General features: G+C 42.7%; 1 protein-coding gene across 1 annotated transcript in view; it reads left to right on the forward strand.

Moving 5' to 3' along the window:
* The window catches only part of VWA3B (von Willebrand factor A domain containing 3B), a 206,246-nt gene that overhangs the window by 84,612 nt on the left and 105,108 nt on the right, over positions 1–16,526 (forward strand). The window contains exons 9-10 of the mRNA XM_024743834.1: positions 3,220–3,228; positions 11,511–11,698. Of these exons, the coding sequence (XP_024599602.1) occupies positions 3,220–3,228; positions 11,511–11,698 (197 nt within the window). The remainder of the gene's footprint in view (positions 1–3,219; positions 3,229–11,510; positions 11,699–16,526) is intronic.

The following is a 16,526-nucleotide window of genomic DNA, read 5'->3' on the forward strand; positions in this document are numbered from 1 at the left end:
TAAACTCTCAATCTAGAATTCTATATTTTGTGAAAATATCTTTCAAAAACAAAGGCAAAATAGACATTTTCAAATGTACAACAGCTAAACGAATTTATTATCAGCTCATCTGCACTGCAGGAAAAGTTAGAGGGAATCCTTCAGGCAGAAGGAGCATGTAATACTTTGATATGGAAAGAAATGAATGACGACATGGTTCTACACAAAGGAATTAAGGACACTGGGAATAACTGCACGGGTAAATAGGTGGTATTTTTCTATTCAGATACCGTTAAAAGACAGTTGACTGTTTAAGCAAAAATAATAACAGTGTACTGTGGGGTTTATACCATGTATATAAAAGTTAAGTGTATGACAATAGTAGCATAAAAGCAGGAGGGGAATAGCAGCATTATTCATAAGTTCCAAAGATGAACAACCCAGAAGTCCACCAACAGATGACTGGATAAACAAAGGGTGGTATATACAGACAATGGAATATTATTCAGCTTTAAGAAGGAAGCTCTGACACATGCTACAACACAGATAAACCTTGAAAACGCTATGCTAAGTGAAAAGCCAGACCCAAAAAGTGGTTACCAGGGGCTGGTGGGATTGGGGAATGGAGGGAGTCATTTAATGGGTACAGAGTTTCTGTCTGGGATACTGTAAAAATTCTGGAGTTGGGTGGTGGTGATGGTGATTCAACAGTGTGAATGTACTTAATGCCGCCTAAAACTGGTTACAATGATAAGTTTTGTGTTATGTGTATTTTACCACAATTGTAAAAATAGCAAACCACTGCATTGCAAAAAAAAAAAAAAAAAAAAAAAAAACCCAGGGGGGGAGAAATGGAAATATGTTATTGTAAGATTTTTTTTTTTTTTTTTGCAGTACGCAGGCCTCTCACTGTTGTGGCCTCTCCCGTTGCGGAGCACAGGCTCCGGACGCGCAGGCTCAGCAGCCATGGCTCACGGGCCCAGCCGCTCCGCGGCATGTGGGATCTTCCCGGACCGGGGTATGAACCCGTGTCCCCTGCATCAGCAGGCAAACTCTCAACCGCTGCGCCACCAGGGAAGCCCCTATTGTAAGATTCTTATACTATGTGTGGGGTGATATAATATCAATTGAAATTAGACCATGATACATTGAAAGTATGTACTATAAACTAAAATAACCACTAAATAACAAAACAAGCCAACAAACAAGATAAATTGGATTTGAAAATACTCAATCCAAAAGCTATCAGGAAAAAAAGAGAGAGAATTAAGGACAGATGGGGCCAATAGACAACAAATAGCAAAATGATTGACATAAACTTAACCATGCATATGGCAAAACTTACCAGTTTATACATTTTAAATGTATATAGTTTATTGTTATTATCAATTATACCTTAACACAGCTCTTAATGAAGTAACGCAGGAGGCTGTGCATCTCTCCTGAAGTGCTGAGCTGTTCAGAGACATTGGTGTTGGCATATCCGAGCATTCTGTGTGTTTGTGTGTGTGACTGTGTGTGTGCCAGGTATGGCTCTCAAACGATAATATGGCCTTTCTCACAAAACGTTCAAGAATTTGTCCAAAGTTAGGGAGACTTTACTCTTCTTGGGATGATGCTTCAGCTCAAAGCATTTCAGGAACTCTGCATTTGCAGTAACCTTCACAGACATTTTATGACTCACTAGAGATAATTAGTCTAATCATGTTGTGTAGTGATGCCGAAATTGGACTCCACATACTTGGTTGGTTCAGAATATCAAACTCAATGTCAAAAGACAAGGAAAAGGCAAAAGGTCCATTCAGGCTCTGTAGGAAGTTCCATCAAGGAGCTCTGCGGGAGTTTTGAGCACTTTTTTTAACAAGTGGAGAAAGAGATAATGCTCATGTTTATTGGCATTGTGTTAAATAACTGGCTGGATTTCCCTGTAGTCATTAGTGATGGTGAAGTACACAGGTTTGGAGTTACAAAGACATTAATCTTGGCTCTGCCCACTCCTGTGTGACCCTGGACAAGACATTTATTATCTGTGCCTCAGTTTCCTTATTTGCAAAATTGGGATAATGATAATACCTACCCAATGTGCTATTGTGAGAATTAAATGAGAAAATATATGTAAAACACTCAGAACTGTGCTGACACATAGAATGTAATGATAGCATAAAAAAAGTTTGATCCATTTATTTATTCTTTTGTTTATTGAATGCTCACTATACGTAGCTCTGTGCTAGACAGTGAGTATAATGACGAAAAACGGCCATGGAATGGCCCCTAATAAAGCAGGATCTTGTACCATTTCTTGTTCAGGAAGGGTAGAAAATCAGAAGCACATGGAGGTATAATTCCCACCTGGGGAAGTATGACTAAGGAAAGATGTGAGCTCCTGAGGTTTTTGGGGTAAAGGAAAGCCTCGCTGAGGAAATAACATTGGAGCTGATATCTGAGGGTTGAGGGGGTGAGTTAATGAGATGAAGGGTGGTAGTAAGGGAAGAATTTACGCTAGGCAACAGAATAGTGCATGCAAAGGTCCTGAGGCAGGAAGGAGCATGGCACTTTAGTAGAGCTGGAAAAGATGAGTGTGGCCAGAGCTCAGAATTCAAGTTAGCAATTGGCCTGTGATGAGTCTGGAAAAGTACCTAAGGACCAGACTATGCTGGGTCTGGAGTCCATGGCATGAGAAGTCAGTTCTTTTTTTTTTTTTTTGCGGTACGCGGGCCTCTCACTGTTGTGGCCTCTCCTGTTGCGGAGCACAGGCTCCGGACGCGCAGGCTCAGCGGCCATGGCTCACGGGCGCAGCTGCTCCGTGTCATGTGGGATCTTTCCAGACCGGGGCACGAACCCGTGTCCCCTGCATCAGCAGGCGGACGCTCAACCACTGCGCCACCAGGGAAGCCCGAGAAGTCAGTTCTTAATTTCAGACCTGTGGGAACCCAGTGGAAGCTTTTAAGCAAGGGAATGATAAGATCAGATTTGTATTTAGAAAAAAACCACTTTGACTATTGTGTGGGAAAAGATTGGAGGGGAGGGACCAAGTGAGGATGAGGGAAGAGAGTTAGGATGTTAGTATAGACAAGAAATGAAAGAATATTGGACTAGGGTGATAGTATGTGAAGATGATGCTAGTGGGCAGATCTGAGGGAGAATTCAAATATTGAACCTGGCAGGACTTAGGGTTAAAGAAGATATAGGTGTCAAAGCTAAGCTCCTAGATGAGTATTGACGAAGCTGATTAATAAGCAGCAAGTGAGAGTGCTAGAAAGGGCCAGTATTTTGTTTAACTCAAGCATACGTTTTCTCATGTGTAGTGAGCTCTGTATTTTCTAGACAAAAAACACAAACATAAAAACATCTGCATAAGAGTAGCATGTAATGCTTCCACAAATCAGTGTTAAGACTCTCACTGAAAAAAATCCCCCCAAAATGTGGAAGAAGAATTATTTCATTAGGATTCTGTAGATGTGGTGCATTTAATTCAGGAAGGTTATTGGAATGTAATACAAGATATGATGAAATGTCAAAGCTAGAATCATGTTAGAAAGTGACTGTGTTAAATGAAAATAAAAATTCCACGTATCAAGATTTGTGGGATGCAGCAAAAGCAGTGCTTAGAGGGAAATTTATAGCATTGAATGCAATTAAATTAAAAGAGAAGACAGATCCAAAGTCAATACGCTTCCACCTTAGGAAACTAGAAAAAGAGGAGCAAATTAAATGCAGAGTACACAGAAGAAAAAAATGATTAAAAACTGGAGCAGATATTAATGACGTTGAAAACAAAATCTGTAAAGAAAATCAACAGAATCAAAAGCTGGCTCTGATTCTTTGAAAAGATCCACAAAATCAATAAACTTCTAGTCAGGCTAGCTAAGAATGAAAGAGAAAACACACAAATAACAAATATCAGCGATGAAAGAGGAAACATCACTAGGGATCCCATGTTAAGAGGATAGTAAAGGAATATTATGAACAGCTCTGTGCCTACAAAATTGATAACCTGGATGAAATGGACCAATTCCTTGAAAGGCACAATCTGTCAAATCTCCCACAAGAAGAAACAAACAATCTTAATAGGCCTATATCTGTTAAAGAAATTGAATCAATAACAAACAACTGTCCACAACAGAAAGCACCAGGCCCTAAAAGTGACTCCTGAAAGCATCAAGAGACAAGTGACTCATCACATGCAGGTGATCCTCAGTACAATTAACAACTGATTTCTCATCAGACACCATAGAGGCCAGAGGCAGTGGGATGAAATATTCAAAGTGGTGAAAGAAAAAGTCTGTCAATGAAGAATACTATATCTGGGAAAATTATCCATCAAAAGGAGGAAAGATTAACACATTCAAGATAAACAAAAACTGAGAGATTTCATTGCTAGAAAACTTGCCTTATAAAAGATAATAAAGAAAGTCTTTAAGGATGAAATGAAAGGGTATTAGAGAGTAACTTGAATCCACATTATAAAGATAACTACGTGGGGGGCTTCCCTGGTGGTGCAGTGGTTGAGAGTCCGCCTGCCGATGCAGGGGACATGGGTTCGTGCCCCGGTCCGGGAAGATCCCACATGCCACGGAGCGGCTGGGCCCGTGAGCCATGGCCGCTGAGCCTGCACGTCCAGAGCCTGTGCTCCGCAACGGGAGAAGCCACAACAGTGAGAGGCCCGCATTACTGCAAAAAAAAAAAAAAAAAAAAGATAACTACATGGGTAAATATAAAAGACAGTATAAATGTAGCTTTTGTTTGAACTTATTCTCCTATTTGATTTAAAAGACAACTGCACATAGCAATAATTATAAATATGTGTTGATGGGCACATAATGTATAAAGATATAATTTATATGAGAATAACAGCACAAGGAGTGGGGAGAGAATGGAGCTATATAGGTATAAAGCTTTTGTGTACCTATTGAGATTAATTTGCCATTTATCTGAACTAGATTGTGGTAAGTTAAGATACAAGTGTAGTCCTGAGGGCAGCCACTAAAAATATAACCCAAAAAATTTAGTAAAAGAAATGCCAAGGGAATTAAAATGGTATACTAGAAAATATCTTTTTGGACACAAAAGGCAGTAATAGAAGAATAGAGGAACAAAAAAGATTTAAGACATATAGAAAATAAATAGAAAAATGTCAGATGTGAATCCTACCATATCATTTACTATATTACATAAAAATGAATTATACACTTCAGTTAAACAGCAGAGATAAACACATGGATTTAAAAAAAATGTTCCAACCGTATGCTGTCTACAAAATACACACTTTAGATTGAAAGATGCAAATAGGATGAAAGTCAAGGATGGAAAAAGACATACAAATAGTAACAATCAAAGAGCTGGAGTAGCTATGCTAATTTTGGACAAAATAGATGATAAAACAAAAAATTTTTACAAAGAGGTATCTGATAATAATAAAAGGGTCAAGTTACCAAGAAGGTATTATAATTGTAAACATATATGCACCTAACAGCAGATCTTTAAGCAAAAACTGGCAAATTGAAAGGAGAAATAGTTCAACAGTAATAGTTGAAGACTTCAGTATCCTACTTTCAGTAATGATGGAGGGACTTCCCCAGTGGTCCAGTGGTTAAGGCTCCATGCTTCCATTGCAGGGGGCACAGGTTAGATCCCTGGTCAGGGAACTAAGATCCCACATGCCGCAAGGTGGCAAAAAAAAAAAAAAAAAGAATGGAATAACCAGGCAGAAGATCAATAGAAAACTTTAACAACACAATAAATCAACTAGACTTAATAGTTATCTATAGATATCTGTTCCACGCAACGGCAGTATAATACATAATCTTCTCAAATGCACCCAGATTATTCTCCAGAAGACACCATATGTTGGACCATAAAATAAGTGTCAATAAATTTAAAAGGATTAAAATAATACAAAACATGTTCTCTGTTGATGCAAGATCAAAAAAGTGGCAAATATTTTAATTTCCCAAGGGAAGCAGATTCAGATCTCTGTCTTGGTTTAATTCTAGTATTCCCACTCTAAGAGTTGCCATTCTCACTACCGCGAGAATTTTGGATTCTTAACCTTAAATTCCCAAACTCCATTAATCCTTTTCTCATTTCTTAATCTTGATTTTTCCACTTAATACCAAACATCTTGAATTGGTCTGTGTTTCTCTTGCCGTGTCATGCTATCTTTTAAAGAAATAGTTGCCTCTGGTATAATTTGTGGCCTATGTCACTGATCCTCAACTATTTTCAATTTATTTTCAATGTCATTTTAGACATAGACACACGAAATGTGTGGCTTTCGAAATTCTTCTCTTGGAGCCTGTGCTCTACTGGTGGGTTCTCCTTAGCCTTCATGCAGGTTTGTCATGAGCTATTGCTCCTTATCTCTCAGTGTCTAGTTGCAGGTATCATCAGAAAGTAAACATTCTTCCTGCAGCTGCCTCATCCACAGCCTACTTGTAATGTTTTGTAAGCTTCCTTCTTTCAGAATCACGAGGCAGAAGAAAAAAAATTAGAAAACAGAATGGTATCTTTGAGAGGCATTAGCTCCTCTCCCACATCCTATCCATTATCTGTGCTTTATGTTCTTTATTTTTACATCTGCTTCTTTTTTGCCTCTTTGTTCATTTAACTTCCTTCCCCTCCTGCTTACACCCCCTGAAGATTATAGGAGTTAGAGAACTCAGGGTTGGGATCGTTTTTTTGCTGGTTTATTGAAGTTGCATAAACCATGGAACCCTTCTTTTCAACAGATTCTACTTTGATTTTTACAAGCATTACAAGTAGGAAGTGAAAATCATTTTCAGGGGAGAAAGGGCCTAGAATTCATCAAGATTCTTTCCCGATCTCTCATGAACGTAATGGTTGCACACGCTAATCATCATTCCCAAGATTATTCAACAGTCCACTCGGGGCAGACTCTATAGCTGCCAGTTTGGACTCAGGCACGTATTAGAGATGTGACTTCAGGCACGTCACTGCATCTCCTTGTACCCCTGCCCTCGTGTGTGCACCCCCTGGGGCACTCCAGAGAACCTTTACCCCAATCTGCCAGGTGAATCAGTTGTGCAGAATATCAGTGGGTACCTTTCTCTGCCCTTCCATCTCCTCCTCCCCTTGGCTTGGCTCCCCTCCCAGTGCCAGGCAAACAAGCTCAGCCCTCGGTGCTTTAACAAGTGTTGATGAACGGAAGATATCAGTCAGTCAGCAAGTGCAGTGCACAAAGTGTGTAACTGCCCGGAGACAGTCTACTCTCCTGAGCCATGCTGTCAACACCTGTCTCTTGGGCTCCCGACCCAGGTGGGCCTCATCGTCCCACCTTCAGAGAACCCTCAGTCCTGCCAGCTGCTGCCTGCTGAGCCTGTTGAAATCTCACCCATCTCACCAGCAGGAGTGTCCGGATTTCTTTCCCTGCAGCTGCCCCCTTTCTCCTTCCTCTCTCTCTCTTCCCAGCTATCCTCAATTCTTCCTCCCTCCCTCTTTCTCTTTCCTTCTCTTCTCTTCTGTTTCCCTCCTTCCTTCCTTCCCTCCTTCCTTCCTTTCCTCCTTCCTTCCTTCCCTCCTTCCCTCCCTCCCCTCCCTCCCTCCCTCCCTTCCTTGCTTCCTTCCTCTCTCTTTCCTTCTCTCTCGCTTGCTTGCTGTTGGACACCACTTCCAGCTTCTTTGTTACTGTTTCGCAGTGCCACTTCCCACATGATGTGCCACTTTTCCTGTGCCACTTCCCACGTGCCACTTTCCACATGGTAGCCAAGGGTTGGTTTACTGTCTCATGACACTTGTGATAACAGGGATGTTGGACAGTGTGTACCAAGCTGCGATCTATCAAATAAAAGCCCTACAAAATGTTCTGTGGAGAAAGGGCCTAGACTAAATGCCTTGAGGAAATACTATTCATGCCTCTGCTCATGGTGAGACCCACTGCTGATTCCTACAACAAAGGCTTTGACAAGTCCTTCGTTGAAAAACCCCTTGAAACTGTTTATTTTCAAGCTCTCCAAACGTTTTGCTAAGGAACCCTCTCTCTGAGTAATAGCCACTGACATGCAGTAGAAGTAGAGTCTGTGGAACACACTGTGGGAAACATTGAACTTGATGTTCTGTGAGGTTGGTTCCAGATCTAGAGCTGTAGTTTAGTCGTTAGCTGACTGTTCCCTTGAAAGGCACATGGACCATGGCAGGAATGAGGTTCTGGACAAGTAACTTTCAGTGGAGGAGGATGGGCCTCTTAGTCATGGTTCTTCAGAGACACAAAACCAATAGGATATGTGTATATTTAAGTGTGTGTGTGTGTGTGTCTGTGTATGTATACATGTGTGTATAGAGAGAGAGATTTAAGGAATTAGCTCACATGCCTGTGGAAGCCAGCATGTCCAAAATCTGCAGGGCAGGCCAGCAGGCTGGAGACCCAGGGAAGAGCTGGTATTGCAGTTTGGGTCTAAAAGCAGAATTCCCTCTTCCTCAGGGGACGTCAGTCTGTCTTCTACTAAGGCTTCAACTGAATGGAGATGCCCTTATCTGCTTTACTCAAAGTCTGCTAATTTAAATATTAATCTCACTTTTAAAATACCTTCATAGAAACATCTAGAATAATGTTTGTCAGATATCTGGGTAGTGTGGCTCGGCTAAGTTGACACATAAGATTAACCATCGCCAAGGGGAGGGTAGTTATGGTGACTCTAAGTCCTTGATGGCTGTGAGCCTCTAGAGGAAGAGTGGGCACTGATGGACTGTGTCCAGTTTGTCTCTTTGCTGTGGCCCTGGCTGAAGCTGTGATGTTTCAAAAGCACTGGCCGGTAGGTCTTACTCCTTGAAAAATGTTCTGAGATTGATAAGTAGGACAGGGGCCGGGTGGCAGGTAAGTTATCCTGTGACATGGATGTGATCTGCCCATGGATTAGAGAGAATCTAGGATGCACTGTGAGGTCACATCTCTATCATACATGAAGGTATTATCCTTGGCTCCATAGGTGAGAATTTATGTAGCACATTTCATTAAGACAACTGCAGGGGAATGGGAAGGACCCCTTAGTGAGTGACTTGTAACGAATGGATGACTCCCTCGCCACTCCTCTCCTCTCCCTGGGAAAATGAGGCTCAGATGGGGGTGGTGTAATTAGCACTGAAAGTGAAAAGACTTCACCCTTTCTCTCCTTTCTTCAGCTTTGGGGCACCTATGCTCTTTGGTTTTGTATGCTTGGCTGCCCCTTCTTTCCTTTATGAAGTTCCAGTTGCTTTGGGGTCTTCCTCCAATCCCTTTTCAGAGGGTAATTGGGAGCCTGAATCATACCCTCAGGGTGACTGCACTGCCTGGTCCTGGGTGAAGCTACAGTCAAAAATTAGTCTCTGGCTCTTGAAAAATCCCTTCTTAGAATTTGTTTGATGTGTTTTTAGGAAATTCTTTTATGATTGGCTTGAATTTATAATTGATAAAAGCCTCTTGTCTTTTCAAAAGAAAGCAACCCAAAAGAGAGCAAAGCATGTGATAGGTGTGTGTGTTGCTATGGAAATAATTGAATGAAAAGTTTATTTCCTACTACACCTATTGATCATAAAGGAGGGAGGAGAATAAAGTAGGAGTAAAGAGGAGACAAAGGCTTAGAATGTAATCAACAATAATTGAGGAAAATGGTCACCCAAAGGGTTTCTCCAAGGAGGCTGACCCCACTGACGAAAATGCCTCCAATTTCCTTTTGCTTTTTCCCTGCGATGCAGGAGAACTTGCAGGGGAACCTTGGGATCAGAAGCTCTGGGAAACCTCTGACTTCAGTCCCCTATGCAGATTGAAAAGACACTTTGTGAGTCATGTAGAAACCAAGTGCTGACATCGGGGATGGTGTCCAGAGGGGCTTTTGATGCCAGATTGGTTTAAAGTTCAGAAGCCAAAATCAAGCTTCTTTGAGAAGTTCCAGCTCCAGTAGGTTTCAGAGTGTGTTATTTAAAAGCTGTTCTATTAAAATTTGAGGACATATGTAACATTAACGGACAGATCCTTTACGTGTTATTGAGAAATAATTGGCTCTCAAGTGTTTTATTTCTTCAAATATTATTCTAATTATATATCCCCTTAAATATAGTAATGGATAACTATGGGTAGTATTTTTGTTTCCCATTAAAAGTATAATTTAACTTGAATCTGTCTGATAGAAGCATAAATGGAGGGATCACTGAATCATAATTTAGAAAGCTCTCTTCATCTTACCCTAGTGCTTGACTGCACAGTATAACCACCTAGGGAACTTTGAAAAATCTCAACATCCAGATCAGTTAAAACAGAATCATGCATGGGACCCAGGCATCAGTATATTTTAAAACTCCTCAGAGGATTCCAGTGTGCAGAGTTGAGAACCAGTGATCCAAGTGAAAATAAACTCTGTAGGGCTGATGGACCTAATACGTGATCGTACCCGTTTTAAAAACCACCTCTCTGCACAGCACCTTCTCCCGGTTCTCCTGAGGCTCTACTGGTCCCACTGGGGCTAAGAGCTCAGGCTCCTTTCTGCCTTCCTTGCAGGGGCATCATGCAGACAAATGTTATCAACCACTCTCTGGAATAAGAAAGCCCTCATTTGTAGCATCTGCTGATTTTCAGATTCTGTATATGCTCCTGGCAGGCATGGTCAGTTTCACCACGCGCTACCACTGAGCCTGGAGTCGGGAGGGAAAGGGGCACAGTCAGCTCTCACGGGCCAGCTCCAGACACCATGCCTCCTCTGTGCCCATCCTCAGATACCCCACTCTCCCTTAGGTGGCCATAGGGCTTTTGAGCCACATGGTTAGATACTTTGCTGTTTGTATGATAAGCTGGCAGGTAACATGACACCTCCTCCCCCTTAGAGAGTACAGATAAGATTTGGAAAACACCAAGGGAATGCGCCTAAGGCTAGGGATATTTGGGCGATTGGCCTTCTTGCTGTAATTGAACATGTGAGCCTAAAGTGAGGCATAGATAGATACAGCTCCAGGCGCCTGAGCTGACGTGAGGTTCTTGAGCCTGCAGAGGTGAGAGCCAGGCTCTGAGTCAGGATAAATACACCAAGTTAATAGGGGAGCTCCTGTCCCTGATTCCTCTCCCTACTCGTTACCACGCACTTTCACATAACTTTTCATATTGAATCACTTCGACACCCTTAGGAAGGCCAAGCAGATGCTATCTGCAGGTGAAGAATTCCACTGAAGCTCAGAGAGGTTAAATGGGGTGACTCACCCAAGTTTGAGCAACTTGCCCAAGCTGGTAAGTAACGGGGCCAGGACGTGAACCCAGAGCTTCTGACCCTACGGTTAATGCTCTCCTGCCTTGCCTATCAGCCACCTCCCCCTCTGCATGGGTCCAGTCAACTTAGGTAGCAGAGGAAGTGAAATGAAAAGTAGCAGATTCCTGCCTTCCAGTCTTGTGAACCAATTCTCTGCCAGTCCTGCTTTGGAAAGCATGCTTCCTGAAAAGAATGTGAGCTGACAAAGAACATGTTTCTTTAAAATATTAAGTTGAGGATGACATATGAAAGTCTTGTGTCATATGAACGGCTGATGAATTGTGATTCCAAAACTACAATTAGGAGCAACCTCTGCTGAAAATGAGTCGAATCCAGAGGACACCTGGGACTCTGAGAAGTGGCTACAGAAATATGGTTTGAAATCCCAGAAGCTGTCATTTTATGATGCCATTGCTGACTGCTCCTTCCGCCATGCTGATGGAGTTGTTGATATAAAAGCCAAACCGGGGAACGAGTCGGTGCAGACCAGTGCGGTAAGTGAAGTGAACACCTAGATGGGGATGCCCTGGGAGGGGCATCTAGGAGCAGGGCTGGACCCAGGGCAGGACCAAGGTTGAAAGGCAGCATGAATGCTGCCTTTGAAGAAGGATGCTCCTCTGTTCCCTGCCTTACACTTTTCTGAATGCTACTTGTGGGAGTGGAGCTCAAGTCTGAGGAAGGCTTCTAGATATAAGTGAATTAGACAATCATTATACATAAGCCAGGAGCTGTGCTTATAGAAATTCAGGCATTGTGTCAAAAAAGAAGCCCTTTGTTTCCCTGTATTGAATTGAAGAGAGAAACTGCTGGTGAATATGCCCCAAAGCAGGCATTTCTACGGTCCTCTTGAACCGTCACTATATTGGAGCTACATTATTCAAGTGGTTACCGGCCAGCATTTACTGGATTTCCAGTAAACATAAAATTATATTCTCTAAGGGGTTATAGCGTGGTAAGGGTCTATACTGTAAACTTTTGAAAGGTGTAGTTCCATTGTGACAATGGGTCTGAAAGGAATACAGCTTCTCAAAATACCTGACTCTGGCTCGTAGTGGAAGGATAATGATCTGTAGTAGTGGCTCCTAACCTTTAGTGTGCGTGAGTCACTGGGTTTGAGGCCGGGCCCAGGAAAGTGCATTTATAACAGTCCCCAGATGATGCTGAAGCTGCTGATCTGGGAGCCACACTTTGAGAAACGCTGGTGTGTAGAACAGGACCCAGAAGACTGTCCGAAGTTTAGAATTATAGAAAGACTAAAAAGTGTCTCCATATGAAACAGAAAATCAGGGTAAAATATTGTAAATTTGTAAAACTGAGGGAAATCTCTTTTAGAAGGTAGTGAAAACCCAGGTACACACTGAAGTGAGAGCCAAAATGCAAGCCACAGAGCAGACATGTCAGTTACGGCAGCCCAGCAGAGACTACTTGGAGAGGAAATCAAGGTCCTTCCCAAATGCAGCGTCCCTTTATGTATTCTCTAAGGCTCTGATTCAGTGTCAAGATCATCATTGCAAAGTCTCTCAGTCCTACAGAGGTGAAACCCCAGCCTCTTTGACGCTCCCTCTTAGGCTGCATGGCCACTGGTTCCACACGTCCACCCGGGGAAGCACTGTTTTCCTTTGGGGCCACATTAGCCACATGACGTTGTGTTTTTGCCCTCTGATTGCCGTTTACAATGAACTGCAAGGAGGAGAATATCAAAATTGAATGAGAAAAAATGCAGAATTGATGCGAGACTTGTTTCCTGGCTTACATATTGGGATCCAGAGTAATTGCTACATTGCAGGGAAATCTCATTTGTGGGTTTCCTCCCTCAGTACCGTTTTCTGCTTTTGTAGACCTTATTCAGTAATGTTATTAGTTCAGGAAATCATACCTAACTAAATTTTCATTTTTAAAATACATTAGGCCCTGAATATTTTAAAATATGAATTCGTGTCAATTTGAACATAGCTTACTGCAGGCTCCCAACAGTGTGGTATGCACAGGTCTTCTCTAATCCTGATTTTTTCCTTTGCTTTCTTGACAAATTTAAATGAAATTTTATAGGGATGGTTTGAAGAATTTGGCTTTATAAATGGGGAATTTTACCTCAAACTTCTGACACTAACAAATTATAGTATACTAAAAGTTGAGAAGTGTACAGTATAGAGCTGCCCTCGTTCACCAATGAAAAAGGGACAATTTTATTATTTATTTATTTGTGGTACACGGGCCTCTCACTGCTGTGGCCTCTCCCGTTGCGGAGCACAGGCTCCAGACGTGCAGGCTCAGCGGCCATGGCTCACGGGCCCAGCCACTCCACAGCATGTGGGATCTTCCCGGACCAGGGCACGAACCCGTGTCCCCTGCATCGGCAGGCAGACTCTCAACCACTGCGCCACCAGGGGAGCCCGACAATTTTATTTTTAGTATTTGGTATACGTATCTGAAACTGGATTTATACCTAAAACTGTGATGTGTGTATAAGGTAGAAAGAAACTGAAGCTGTGAAATAGGTTGATTCTTTAGGGTTCCCCCAGACTCCCACTGGGAAGGACCCCCTAGACTTTTAACTATAAAAACTGCTTTGTAGGTATGGATCCGGGAAATTGAGACACTGAGAAATAAACGACGAAAAATGCCTTGTTGTGTAGCATTTCTAAGATGGATGAGCAGGGGAGGAGAGGAGACAAAAATGCATTTCTAATTAGGGAATTTGCAGGCAAAGTCCAGTAACTTGATGTCTTGGGGCACCCCTTGAAGTCACGTTGCATTCATGGCCACTTATGTTGCTTGAGCACAAAGCCAGCCCTGATGTTCAGAAACCCACTCTAGTCTCATCACTTATTCCTCCAACAAATATTTACTGAGCCTTCACTATGTACCAGGCAGTGTGGTATGGTGGAAAGTACACCGGAGTTGAATGAGAAGACTTGGGTGTAAATACTGCTTCTACCAGTTACTAAATATGAGATGTTGAGCAAATAATTTAACCTGTTTGAGTCTCACTCTCCACATCTGTAAAATGGGTGGTGTAAAGTCTAAATCTGAAAATTGCATGTATAAGCACGATGCCTGGCACTTAGGAGATGCCCACTAGATGTTGCCTTCCTTGTTTTCTTTATTACAAACATGGTGAGTCAGAAAGGAGCATTTATGGAATGCCTACCCACTTTATATTCAAGGTGAATATTTGTGCTCTTGTATCACACATGAGAAAATGAAGTCCCAGGGCCTCCAAGGGGTTAGACAACTCAGCTGAGATCTCGGGGCAGGTAGAGGCAGGGTTTGAATTCACATCTGTTGGGCTCTCAACACTGTGCCTTTCCCATTTGGACACTCTGGTGCCGGACACCTGTGTTCTCGTAACTTCTGGTCTGGTGTGTTTCCATTTGGAAATGCACAGGGCACAGTTGGGAAATGCCACGTGATGGGATTCAGTGTAGGGAGCACATGGTGAGACTGAGAGAGAGGATGTGTTTCTCCTTCCATCTTTGCACTGCGGTGGAGATATGGTTCGCCTTCCTGCCTGCCTTGAGAACATCAGGACTGATCCCATTATGTGCTTCAATCCTGCCTACATCAGTCACCCCTGGACCCCTGGATTCTCATCCCTGTGTGGCTCTGGCATCCCTTCTGTGAGCCTCTTCCATCCCCCACTGACTCCTAAAACCCCTCCACTGTGCCCTCTGGAACTGGAAGTCATCTGCAGACCCTCCGTAGCCTCACATACTCTGAAACGTTCCCGTCACCTGCTTGTCTGGGTTCTTGCTCAAGGACCCTAGTTTCTCTCCCATTCTCCCTGGGTCTGTGGGCACAGAGGTGGGTGGTGACCTCCTTGTTCCTCTTTGCTGTTTTCTTGATCATTCTCCCTCCCTCTTCCCAGGTCATCAGAATGTACCACCCAAGGTACCTTCTGTATCTGACACCCACTGAGCCTCAGGTCACCCCCATCCATCCTTGAAGATTATAGCTTCTGGCTTGCTGTCACTGGCTCCAGCTGTTTCAATCCTTAGTGATGTCAGTTTTTTGTGGATGACCCTTCCCATACCCAGACCTTTCATTTCTCTGACCTGTTCAATGACTTTCAATGACTTTCTCCTCCATTCCTTCTCTTCCATCCTGCCATGGCATACCCTTGACCTCGTCATGGCAAATAACTGTGTAATCATAACCCACATAATCAATTCCCACTCTTTTTAGGTTATTTCCTCTACTACACTAATTCCAGTCTTTCAGCCCCATGGGCATATACAGCTGGTTGTTTCTGTGACCTTTTCTCTGTCCTCTATCCTTTGTCCCTCTCATAATCCTCAGCTACTCCCCATGCCTTACATTCTTGCACTCATCTGGCAAAACCCCAACCTTTGTTAAACCCAGCTTTCTGCCTTATACTCATGCGATTGACTCTGATGAAGGAAACTGGAGAAAAACACACAGCCACCTGGTTTCACTTTAGATTCCTGACGTCTGATTTCAGGCAGATCTTTTGTGCCACTGCCCCGCACCCTGCTCGGGTTTACAATCCACTCTGACTCCTGTTCTCTGAGATGTCTGCCTCCTCTCTCCTCACACCTCCAACACCTCCTCCTCTCCACCCGCTCTTAGCAGGAGACCTTGCTTCGCAGTTCACTGAACACTGAAGTGAACATCCGTGAACATTTGCCTCCACGTTACAAACCCCCGGGCATCTGCACCTGTGCGCTCTACCCCTGTTTCTTCTAGGATGGCTGAATTGTCCCCACCAACCAACCCTTCCACGTGTGCACTGACCCCTATCCTGTCTTTCATCCATTCTCCCCCTTTCTAGTGTGTGTCATTAATATTGTCCTCATTTCTAGATCTTTCCTGTCAGCATAAAAAACATGGCGGTACTTCTCCCATCTTAAAAATACAGTTCTTTGACCCCCGTCTTCGTCTCTGGCTCTGCCTCTTTCGCCTTATTCCTCTGTTCATTTTTGGAACCCAATGCCTCAATAGTTTTGTAAATTCTTTTTCTCTAATCCCATATTTCTCCCATGCTCTCTTGAATATACTCCAATGAGGCAAAGGTCTCACTCTTTCCGAGGATCCCTGAATTGCTACATTCAGAGGTTAATTCTCAGTCTCTTTCTTACTTGACCTGTTATCACCAGTTGCTATTGTTGGTTACTTCCATGAAATTCTTTTGCTTGCAGAAAATACACTGTCTTGTTTTTCTGCCTAGCTCACTGGCTAACCTTTTTTTTTTTTTTAAATCAGAGAATTTTTTGAAAAATTTTTTTTTTTAAAAAACTTTTTATTGGAGTATTGTTGTTTTACAATGTTGTGTTAGTTCCTACTGTACAGCAAAGTGAATCA

The sequence above is a fragment of the Neophocaena asiaeorientalis genome, unplaced genomic scaffold (assembly GCF_003031525.2).
Source record: "Neophocaena asiaeorientalis asiaeorientalis breed wild unplaced genomic scaffold, Neophocaena_asiaeorientalis_V1.1 scaffold114, whole genome shotgun sequence".
In the NCBI taxonomy this organism is placed as follows: domain Eukaryota; kingdom Metazoa; phylum Chordata; class Mammalia; order Artiodactyla; family Phocoenidae; genus Neophocaena; species Neophocaena asiaeorientalis.